General features: G+C 40.9%; 1 protein-coding gene across 9 annotated transcripts in view; it reads left to right on the top strand.

Moving 5' to 3' along the window:
• PLAGL1 (PLAG1 like zinc finger 1) overlaps positions 1-12,244 on the top strand; it is a 42,871-nt gene extending 30,627 nt beyond the window's left edge. For 8 of the 9 annotated variants that reach the window (XM_072330868.1, XM_072330866.1, XM_072330872.1 and 5 more), the window contains 6 exons: positions 1,510-1,665; positions 2,633-2,745; positions 5,353-5,502; positions 8,535-8,654; positions 10,069-10,565; positions 10,943-12,244. In XM_072330868.1, the coding sequence (XP_072186969.1) occupies positions 1,510-1,665; positions 2,633-2,745; positions 5,353-5,502; positions 8,535-8,654; positions 10,069-10,565; positions 10,943-12,218 (2,312 nt within the window). In that variant the 3' untranslated portion in view covers positions 12,219-12,244. Of the gene's footprint in view, positions 1-482; positions 610-1,509; positions 1,666-2,632; positions 2,746-5,352; positions 5,503-8,534; positions 8,655-10,068; positions 10,566-10,942 lie in introns of those variants that run through there. The other variant, XM_072330873.1, reaches the window with a different exon arrangement.

The following is a 12,244-nucleotide window of genomic DNA, read 5'->3' as shown; positions in this document are numbered from 1 at the left end:
GTGATGCTTGTAGAGTGGCGTGTTCTTTATCTGTAGGTCTAACAGAAAAAGGAAAAAAAAAAATCATGGATTTCAGCTATTTGTAGTGCAGGCATGCAGTCTAGGAGCCATGAGAAAAGAGAGCTATTATGTGATCCCAAAAATAGTGAAGAATATGGACTACTGCTATGTTTTTAGCTTGACAAACATACAGGTCTACCTCCTCATTTACAGCTGATGGAAAGCCCAGAAAACTCAGTAGGAACACTTCGGACTTTTTTGGGGGAGATTTTGGACTGGACTCGTAAAGCATGTCTACTGCCTACTTTAGTTAACAAATGTAAACCTTTTGGAGCTTTGCTGAACACTCTATTTGTGACACTACTATCCTTTCACAAGGGTCATCCCAAGTGTCTCTCCAGATGTTGTCCCTGAGCCCTTATGCTTCTTTCTTTGGCTCCTAGCTCCAGCCTGACCTGAAGACTCATCTCACCTGCCCCAGTCTTTGCTACAGCTTCCCTTGGCTCCCTCAAACTCTCTTGGATGTTCTGGCTTCACTCTTCCATTGCTTACTGTCACTTACTTGAATAGACTTGCTCAAAAGAATTTTCAGAATTAAAACAAAGCAAGGTAGTCATGGATGATTTGCTGGTTCACTACTTTTGTTTCTACTGTCTACAAAATGGTTTTGTGCTCTGTTTTTCCCATCACTCTGTGTAACTCCAGTGCTTGGATGTCTTCTGTTGAAGAGTTTCACTGCCACATTTTGTCACTGCTCAATATGAGTTTCCCTGGCAACCAGCCTGAGCTACGCTGAACCAAAAATACCTTAATGTGCTGGGAGAATGTCAGTATTTGCAGACGTCTTTCTCATTAGTGACTTCTCTGGATGGTTCATGTATTCTGCAAATGTGATTACTGTGAAACTATGCCTGGGAAATGTGGTGTGCCTCTTGGCTTTCCATAGACAGCACAGTCTGGGAATGCTGCCTTCAGCGGTTGTCAACTGAGTTGTGGCTATAACACCTATTATACTCATTTTTCATGATACACTAAGGGTCTCATCTTTTACTCAGCAGGGCCTGTGCAAGATCAGGAAGTCACAGTGATCCTTCCTGGGCTTCTTGAATCTCTGCAAGTTACCTTGGTTATTACTAGCAACCTTGCTATTCTCATCTATATAAAAATGTATATACCTTGACTTAAAGCTACAGATACTGTGAGCTCCAGTTTTGCTGCCATCCTAGTCTCTGCAGTCATTGCTTTTCCCAGTAAGCTGTGTATAAATCTTTGGTAGTCAGGATCTGCCAGTGCACACAGGAGGGAATGCACAAACTGGAGGTCTTATTTCAAACTTTCCTATTTCTGCTCTGGCCTTCAGGTAGTCTTTTCTGTACTTAATGTAGAAAAGTGCTGTAAATAAAAACATTGATAATCCAAGACGTGTTCTCAAGCAAGACAACTACTAGAGACTACAGCGGAGAGAAATACTGCATTTTTACTAATGGGTTCTCTTTTCTGGATTTGTAGGGTGTGAGGATTGCGGTAAAAGCCTTTTAGGAGAATGCAAACTCCATGGACCACTCATCAGGGCTAAAGACAGGGTTATTCCTAGCCGAGCCCGTCTCACCCTACCTCACTACCTTACTTTGCGAGTGTTGGAGCTGCGAGCTGGAAACCAGCAGAGTGAGTACTGTAGCTCTTTTTCCCACATTTCTTAAAGAGAAGGCAGTAATACTAACACTAGCCCTTTTTAATGCATTACTTAAGACATAATCCTTGGGTATTATCTGTATGAAGCTGAGTGCAACTGAATCTTGGATTCACCTACTGTTATTTATGACTGATTTCTAGTACCTTCAGTGCATAGGCTGATGTTTGGATAGCTGCTGGAGCTGATGTGACATTTAATAGGAAGCTATCTGTTAGCTCCGATGAGTTTATGCAAGTACAATGAATGTTGAATTTGCAATGGTAAAAGCCGTATACTATTGCATATCTTTTTCCCAAGCCATGCAGAAAACTAGAAAGTGTATTCAGTGAAAGGCCAGGAACAAAATGGTGCAGGCTCAAAAGAATATAGAGTGTTAAATCACTTTGTGCACCATCTTCAACTCATGTTATAGAAAGTTTGAATGCTCAAGCTTGAGCAAGTGAACTTACATGTAAAATTAGTTCTGCCTAGATGACATTTCAGAAGGGGAATAGCAAGATGCCTGTTAATGCTTCACCATTGGCTGTAGGTAGGAGGTAACGAGTTGAGTAAGATCGGTTATTCTGTGTTTTTGTAGATCTTCCCTAATACTGGGAGATGACAACTTTCCCAGCTATGCCTGTAAGCATAGTGCTGTGATAATGTCTTGTACAGTGAAGACAATCAGCACATTTGAGCATTTCATGTTAATGTCCTGTTGTGGATTTTAAGCACTTATGTCAATTGTATTGAATGTAAGTTCCATTTTTACAAAGCCTCTTTAAAGACATGGATCCTTTTCAGACTCTTAACACTTTGAATGGTTTACCTGGTATATTTATTTTGAAGATCTAATGTGTTCAGGACTACCATGTTTAAATCCATTTTAATAACTGTAACTGTACAAGAAATAGTTTATTATGCCCGCATTAATATTAGTCTGGTCTTATTTATTTACAGTTCTCGGAGTATTTGCAAAGAAAGTAATACAGAAGAGAACACAGTTTGGTCCTTACGTTGGTCAACTGTCTACAAAACTGACCTGCTATGATGAGAGTAGGCTAGTTCTGCAGGTAAGAAGCCTGTGCCTTAACTTGAAGTGCATACGTGTCTTTTAACATTTCATATAGGCAACTTACCTTCTAATCTAGTTCATTAATGGTATTTCTGATCTCTGCATATGAATTTAAGTCATAGTATTGGATTGCATTGCATGGCGTGAACGAACAAAATGTTCTTGTATGCTGAGTTTACTTTCCTGCTTTTTAGTTTTGTCACTTCTGGGGTGATTTATCTATTGATTTAACTGTTCTTGATAAACTTTTCATGGAGCACAGCTATTGAAAGTATCCGGGGATTGTACTGTCTTCCCTAGTAGGGCTGTATGCACTTAGTTTGTTCAGCCCAGAGCCAGGGAGGCTGAGGGGAGGCCTCATGGCAGCCTACAGCTCCTCACAAGGAGAGAATGGGAATGGGGGCAACACTGAGATCTGTTCTCTAGTGACAGTGACAGGACCTGAGGGAATGGCATAGATCTGTGTCAGGGGAGGGTCAGGTTGGGTGTGAGGAAAAGGTTCTTCACCAGAGGGTGATGGGCATGACACAGACTCCCCAGGGCCATGGGCACAGCCCCAAACTGCCAGAATCAAAGAAGACTTTGGACAGTACTAGGGTTTGAATTTTGGGTGATCCTGTGTGGAGCCAGGGGCCATGCTCAATAATCCTTGTGAGACCCTTCCAACAAGGGATATTTTCTGATTCTGTGAAGTAAAACCAAGAGAATTTGTACTTAATACCATTTCATTGGGAGGGTCATGTGTGTGCATTGGCTTAGCAATAGCGGCAGAAATATGCACTAAGATACCTGCTTAGTAAGAAGGAACAGTGCAAGAATAAGGAAGCATTCCTTAATTATGTGATTGTGAATCAACTTTGACAGGCAGCATAACAATTCAATTTATTTGATCAGGTTGTTATTTTTAGAGCGGTTACTATCCCTTGCTGCATAAGCATGTGCTATTCATTCCATCTGGACCATTGACACCATTGCATGTACTTTTTCCACACATATAATGGCCCTTGTCAAGACCAGCCCAGCTTAGATATAACTTCATGTATATTTTTTTCCTCATCAACTCCTTGGGAGTGATGGTTGATCGTAGTCCTCTTATCCCAGGTTTCACCTACACAGGCATCTCTGTCATACAGCGTATCTGTGTTCCAGCCACAGCCTCTGTCAGAACTCCCTGGCAAGTCTTGGTTCTTCCAAGACTTGTCATTTGACATCAGAGGCCCTCTCACCCTCCAAGAGAGAGGCCAGCTGCAGCTGTCCTGTTATATGCTATATGTCTTCATTTGAATTTTTTTCCCCAGAAGCTTGGGACTGGAAAACAGGCTGCTGTGGAGAAAGGCAGAGATAAAGATACTTCTGCAGTTTCATTTGAGAAGGAAAATTACCAGTCCAGTAATTACTGTAGACTTCATTTGCTTGTGGACATCATATGAATGACCTACCGGGAAGGCAACAGTGTCCTTCTGTGGGATTTTCATAGCATGATGACATCAGACAACATTAGTTTTTATGTCCATATGCAACACTTTTTATTTCTTACAAATGTGGAAAAGGCAAGGTATATATCTAGCAACTTTGCAAGTGGATGAGCTAAGCACCCAGTTCCTTCCTCTCCACCAAGCCACTGTAAACCGCACCCTATTCTCTATCAGTCAGCCCAGTTTACTTCAAAGTGATAAACACAGCTCTGACTGATGAAAAGACTGTTTCTTCCCAAGAGGAGACTGGACTCTCACTTTTCCCTACACGGCAGCAGTAGTTGCCTTGGCATTTCTCCTAGTAGCATTCTGAATGTGATCAAACTGGGACTTGTCCAGCAGGCAGGTGTTTCCATTTGGAAAATGACAAAGTTGGGTAAAATAGTCTTCAGAAGCAGTGGAGATGAAACTTGTTTTGCAATTAATTGTTTGCTTAGGTGGTTATTGGAACTCATACATGCAGTGCTGGCATCTGTTGTGCAGCTTGAAATGGCTAGATTCCAGAGTGTGCAGTGGAAAAACAACTGTCCTGTATGAGGTTGGGGGTGTTTACTCCTAGAGGCATTCTCTTGGAAAGGAATCTAGAAGAATGAAGTAAAGCAAAATGCATGAGGTCCTTCTGGCACGATTGCTCGTTTGTATTTAATTTTACATTTTTAAAAAGAGATGACTGTTTAAAAAGTCTCTTTGGAGTTATTACACAACTTGTGTGATTGTTCCATGCAAACCAGCATTAATGCAGCATTGAAGTTTGAGATTATCAGCTACTCAGGAAGTACATTAACGCACAAAGCTTATCTTCCTACCTGCTTGCACTTAGTTCTTGTTCTTATAATACTATCTTCATATAACATAAAAAATGAGAAATATAAACTGGAAATACATACAAAGGCCTTACAGCTATTTTACTAGTTGTATGCCTCAGAAGGTACTCATTCTTCACTTTCTTTTGCACTTGGTGTTCTCTTAAGAGTGATCTGTTTTGAAACAAACATGCTTTCAAAGAATTTATCACCACAAGAAGGTAAATAATTGGTAGCCCTGATTTCAAGTTAAAGAAAATTAATGTGTCTCTTTACAGGACTTAGCTTTTACCATGTTATTTCTTCCATCCTCCCCCTTTATTTCAGGTGTTGAAAGATGGAGGGAAGTACTTTCTGGACACTCCCAATGAAGACTGTGGAAACTGGATGATGTTTGTCCGGCTAGCCCGGAACCAAGAAGAACAGACCCTTGTGGCTTATCAGCACTGTGGAGAAGTCTACTTTACAACTGTTAAGGTAGTTAAACCCACATTGCTTCACCTGTCATTCAAATGGCAATTTATCGACAGAGATTCTGAAAGACCAACCCTTTTACAGATGAAAGATTGATTATATTCAGGCAACTGGCGCTTTCATACACACCACCTTTTATATCACTTAATCCATGGTAAAGGAAGCAGTGTATGGGATTTTCCAGTAAAAGGTAATGTGTACATATACTGCAGGTATTGAAGAAACTGAGCAGAGAAATGCAGAAATACTGTTTGTGGTGGCCGGGTTCAAACAAGAACGCTGTGAATTGTTACCATTCCAGTTCGAAATAGGCATGTTGTGAGATTATCCTGCAGCATTGCTTTTGACAGTACTTCTTCCTGGAAAGTACTTTTCCTTATTGCACTTTTAGACACAGGTTGTGTTCTGAGCGTGTTAGAGTATTAAGTGTTAGAGTATTAAGTTTTATTTTCTACTCTGATTAAATTTGAAGACTTAACTGCAGAAGTTACAGTACTGTGATGCTGCCATGAAATGATCAGTTTATAATACTAGGGATTTTGGACTGTGTCTCTGTCTTAGGAAAGCAAATACAGTACTCTGTAAATTACAGAGGAATATGCGCTGATGTTGGTTTTCGTTGTTTTGGCCACTTCGTCAGACTTTTTTTTTTAACTCTTACATGTCTAGGAAACTGAAGTCTTCATGTTGAACATCCCTTTTTTTCTCCCCCTTTTTTACTAAAAGTAAATGCCTGCATAGCGCTGTGAGTAACATGAGAATGAGAAAAGACTAGTCATACTTACCACACAGTGGTGGTGTGAGAATAAGTTAATGGTGATAACACTTTGCATCTTCAAAGTCTTTTATGATGGTATTTGTCTTTGGATGAAGAGCAAAGCAATTTTAAAATCGACGTATAACAGTAAAAACCAATCTGTGATGATGTTTAGGCTGTGTTTGGGATTCTGATTCAGTCAAAGCAATTTTAAATATATGCTATACGTGTAGAACTGTGAGCATTAATAATACTCTATTTGAAAAGCATGAACAAGTGCTTTTTCTTAGCAGCATATTTGCAAAACTGGTAACTTAAAATTTCTGATAGAACTTTAATACTGTATTGAGACTGCTCACTGCTGCTTCCAATAGAATTGCTCATGGGCATTAATGGAGAGCTGCATCCTTCTCAGTATTAAAATGAAGAGTATCTTGGAATGAGAAATGTGTTTTCGAACCCTTACTGTACACTGTGGGGAGTTTACCTGTTTTTCTCATTCCTAAGTACTGGTGCCATCTATAGTACTATGGCATCCCGCAGATTCTGTCCAGGTCAGTAAGGTAAAATAGCCTTCTGCTACACTGAGGCACACCCTGCTGGTCACATCGTGAGGCTGCCCTAGGGCTGGGTATGAGGGTTTTTTCTCTAGAGAGTTTGAATATCTGTTGAGAGTGGAAGTATTGGCTCCACTGTTTTTATAGAGAGACGGGATATCATTTTAGAATAAAGGCAGAAGATTTTAGTGACTTGAAATTACAGCTACAAAAGCATACATATATGGATGCACATGTGTCCATGACTGAGTCTCCTAGATGAGCCTCTTATCCTTTGTGAAGTTGAAAATTCACTGTGTGCTATTTCTGTTTATTTATGTTACTGGAACATACAGCTGACCCATGCTGGTTGTAGTAAGCGAGCAGGTTTGTGCTTCAGAAGTTCAGTTTCTGGACATCATACACACAATTATGTGTCACCTTTCAGCATTCACAATCTAAGTTATCTTTCACCTACCATGCTTATGCAACGTTGATGTTACAAGTGCATTTTAAGATGTAATGTCATGTGGAACAAGACTCAGCTGCCATCTTTCCAGGCTAGTTTGTTCTTTCTAGTGACATAAATTTAGTTTAGTTGAAACAAAACAACAGGTACAGTGCAGTTTGGCTGTGCATCTACTGAAAAAATGTTAGTTTTGATTATAGATTAATAAAGTGGCTTACAGGGCCAAGAAGTCATATAAATCATGACCCCAAAGTTACTTCTTTCCTCCTAAATATGTAATAAATCTTGAGTCATAGAATCATAGAATCATAGTCAATTAATCTAATCACTCATCTTTCTTTTTCTGTCTGCCGTATTGACTGAAAGTACTTGTATGATGAGGTGGTAGTTTAGTCCAAGATTTGCTGTATGTATGACTGGATGGAAGACTGCAGATTATGGATTCCCTTAATCCTGTGTAGGAAAGCTTCAGTGAAAGAAGGGCAGGAGGTACCAATATAGCACGTGCATTGAATCTTGTATCTTTAAGGTTGGAAAAGACCTCTAAGCTCATCCAGTCCAGCCATCAGCCCGTCCCCACCATTCATATTGAGCCTTACCCATTAGAACCTGTGCATGTAAATATGGTTTGGTTTGATGTCCACACATTAATCAGCTCTGAATCTGTGCATTCAAGAGGTATTCGAGCTGTTACATGTTCATTATGCAATTTTCTTTTGCCTAAAGCCTGTACTTAAGTGTCATGTTCAGTGGGCTTCAGGAACATCAAGGCTATTTCTTGGCAAGACTTCTGGACATCACAGGCAAATGTCACTGAACAAAGGTGGTAGGGCTGAGGTATCTGTCCTACTGCCATTTCCAAAATCTCTGTATGTACAGGTCTGCTTTTAGAAACTCTAGTTTCAAACATTTCAGAGTGGATAATAATGCTCAGAAAGCGTTTGTTTGAATCTCTAAACTAAGTTACCAGTAATTTAAACAGATTCAAAGAGTGCAACATGAGTAATGATAATTAATTGCATCCCCTTCTTCCCAGTCTTCAACATAGTATTATTTGGTGTACGCTGGAACAGGCTGCCCAGGGAGGTGGTGGAGTCTCCTTCTCTGGAGACGCCTACCTGTGTGACGTGGTGTAGGGAGCCTGCTTTGGCAGGGGGGTTGGAGTCGAGGATCTCTAGAGGTCCCTTCCAACCCCTACAATTCTGTGATTCTGTGTAGTTCTGTGTAGGTAAATTGACGCAGGTAAATGAGAACTATATTCTTCCATTCACAGCCAATTGAGCCCCACACGGAATTGAAAGTATGGTACGCTGCCGATTATGCCAAATTTATGGAAACTTCTGCAGTCTTCATTAAAGAAGAATCTGATGTCAGTCCTTTGCCTGTAGTAGCAGTAAGTACCCCTAATCTACATTCAGGCTGTCAGCATGGAGTAAATTACGACTATTTACACGCTTTGTGTGGTAATACTAGAGCATGTCATAGTAGAATAGTTGGCTAAAACAAAGCCAGGAGCAATTGTAAAGAAACAGCTATCCATGGTAAGGCTGCTCATTATAGCCTGTGTTTGTAATCTAGTGGAGACATCAGATGTATCCAGAGGTAGTGATTCAAATGGGTTGTGCTGGAAAGACCTACTTACTTAAGTTTGTGATTGTTTTTTAGGTAGCTAAGCTGTCTAGCCTTAGGCATATCTCAGCAATTACCTTTTGCTATGCTTTGACCAGTTGGTCAGATAATGCACTGATGGCTTCAGTCTTTCCTGTGTAACAACCCCTCCCAATGCTTTTATCTTTGTATGATAGTAAGAATCCTTAAAAAGACAATAAAGGTTTCTGAACATTGAAAATGCAACTGTGAAGACCGATACCAAAGCTAGAAGGAAATGTTAAACAAAGAATACAGTTGAATTTGTGATTTATAGGTGTTCCAGGTGCTCCCTGTTGCTTCACTTGCACAGAGGATAGTCAAGAAGGAAGGCAAGGGAGAGCCATAGCATAAGACACAGAAAAGACGAAGCAGGGCTCTTTGTCTCTGCATAAAGACAGAGTGGAAATGGCTTCACCGTGTTCTCCAAAGAAAGCTAAGGACAAGGGAAAGTAATGTCACTTTGTGAGAAGCAGTATACAGACAGCTGAAGACATACAGGGTTATACATCTGGAAATACATTTTGTCAGGAACTGGTGGTTGTTTTGGGCTTGTTTTTTTTTCCACAGTTTTTCATTTGAGCGTTTCAAATGTTTATATTTAAAGTAAAGTAAGTACCAGTGAATCCAGTAGAGTTTTTATTTTCACAGAATTAATAATTCCAAATAATGCAACGCTTGCAAAAAAAAAAAAACAAACAAACAAACAAAAAACACCAAAAACTTAGATGTCTTTAAGGATAGGCAGTCCCTAGTTCTGTGATTTTTGTACAGTTGCAATAGCAGACAAATGATGTCAGTCCAAGGTTAAAGTACAATTCCCAACTGCTTTTATAAGTAATTCCATAATAAGAACAAATAGACTTTGAAATTCAGTACACAGAGATGAACAAAGGTGAAGGACTCAGTACTGCTACAGTAAATGCTAAACACAAATGTGGAAATCGGTATTTAGTCAATCATTTTTTTTTCCTCTTCTGGTTTGTAGACTCCTAGAGATAATCCATTTCCTGCTGAAGAGCAGTACTGTAGTACACTGAAGTAAATACGATCAAGGACAACATGTCTTTGGAAAGCCCAGAGACGATGCAGTGTCAGTGAGAATATGACCTTTCCTTAGAATGCCTAATAAGAAAGACCTGCTTCTGTTCTCGTTGCAGAAAGAGCCTGTAGACCCTTGGATATGCTCCAGCTGTAGAAGTACTTTTGCAACTTTTGCTCTGCTGGAATCTCACCAGTGCATCAATAAAGACCGAGTCCTTACCACCAGGCTCAGACCACCAAATAAATTAGGATCCTTAAAAGCAAAAAGCAAATTCAAAGGGAAACTGAGAGGATCGGCATTAGGCAAAAGCATTGCTCAGTGCTATGGGACCATTTCCTGTTCCTCTGCTGCGAAGCTTAGCTGTGCCAGCTCAGGAAACACTTGTGATGCTCTTGTGAGGTTTATACCTAAATGGAGAAATGGCCGGTCTTCACTGTTGAAGGGAAGAGAAGTGAAGCAGCCAGACAGTTACCCTTGCCGACTCTGTGGGAAGATATTTGATTCCATTGAAAAGCTCACAGTCCACACTTACGTGCACAAAGCGGAGCGCCCCTACAAGTGTTCGCAGCACGGATGCACAAAAGCCTTCATTTCCAAATATAAACTGCTCAGGTACAGCTCTGAAGGCACTCCTTCTCTTGTGTGGGAAAAACAGGGGCATCCTTTGCTTCTTGAGTGTCCTAGTAGTGACAGTTAATCCCCAAGCTCAGTTTTCATATCCTTGTATTTGCAAGAATTGAGAAAACTAGTCTCCCTCAGTTGCTATTCAGAAAGACTGTGTTGAGCAATTTGAACCTACTGTATGCTTTATGATTAACATGCTTCTCTTTAAAAAAAAAAGAAAAAAAAACAGGCTTTTACTAATAACTAATAATTCTGAGAGCTTGTGAAATGCTTTCCTTCAAGAGGGCCAGTGTTTTCAGGTCTTGAAGCTGCATTGCGTTCTACAGTGGATGTAAATGCTGATTACACTTTCTTTTTTGTTCTAGACACTCAGCCACTCATTCTCCACAGAAATCTCACCAGTGTGGCTACTGTGAAAAGACATTTCATAGGAAAGACCATCTAAAGAATCACCTTCAGACTCATGACCCAAACAAGATGGCCTTCAAGTGTGAAGAGTGTGGAAAGAAGTACAACACCAAGCTAGGTTATAAGAGACACTTGGCTCTTCATTCAGCCACCAGTGGGGACCTTACCTGTAGGGTATGTGCTCAGGAGTTCGGTGGCACTGAAGTTTTGTTGGAACACCTCAAAAGTCACGCAGGGAAACCAACTGGCAACACCAAGGAGAAGAAACATAAATGTGACCATTGTGAGCGTCACTTCTATACCCGTAAGGATGTGCGGCGTCACATGGTGGTTCACACAGGTTGCAAAGACTTTCTATGCCAGTTTTGTGCCCAAAGGTTTGGGCGGAAGGACCACTTGACTCGCCATACGAGGAAGACTCATCCACAAGAACTGCTCAAGAGCAGGTTGCAGAATGGTGACTCAGTAGGTCTCCTTGACCAGCTTTTCCCATTCAGACTGAAGGAAGATGCCAGCATATTGTCCCCTTTTCCTGAAAGGGTCTCGGTGCAGAATGGAATTTTGAATAATTCAGAACCAAAGGAATACAACTGTTCACATCTTCATCCCCAGCCAAGCTTACAGACTGCTCTTCCTATTGAACCTTCTCCTCTTTTGCAAAGAATGGGCTGTGCGGATAGCCTTGCAGCTGTCCCTCCCACACCGTGCTCAACAGCCATCCCTGCCAACCTGAACCTTCATCAGTCGAATAAGTATGACCTTAGCTCTACCTCATTTGCAGCAGGCTCCCTCAAGAATCTTCCGATCAAAGTGGATGTTAAAGGTTACAACGTCCATCTTCTAGAGGACCTGCCATTACCAGAACCTCAGTCTCTCCACAAAATCAGTCTGGAAGAAGCTTCCTCAGGGCCTGTAGGTGATACTAACAAGTACCCAGTGCACAAGGAGACAGAGACAGCAGCTGAAACTACCAGCATGCCTTTCATGGATCTCACTCACGTGATGAGTTTATGGCAACTCCCACAAGGTGACAACCAGAGCACTACTGGGGATATCACAATGGCATTTGGTCCAGAGGAACCATCACATAGGCTGAATGGCCTCAGCCAACAGCAAGGTCTACAGCTAGCAACTGGTGGCATGGCCATAAACCAGCTGCATCATCTTCCTCGCTCCTTCCCATCCACTACAAATTCTGTAACGTTGCCTCATTTTCATCATGCCTTCAAGTAACTATGCTTTTTTTTTTTTTTTTTTTT

Source organism: Excalfactoria chinensis, chromosome 3, assembly GCF_039878825.1.
Source record: "Excalfactoria chinensis isolate bCotChi1 chromosome 3, bCotChi1.hap2, whole genome shotgun sequence".
NCBI lineage: Eukaryota > Metazoa > Chordata > Aves > Galliformes > Phasianidae > Excalfactoria > Excalfactoria chinensis.
The sequence above is the reverse complement of the archived record's forward strand: the minus strand, read 5'-3'. Positions and strand labels throughout refer to the sequence as shown.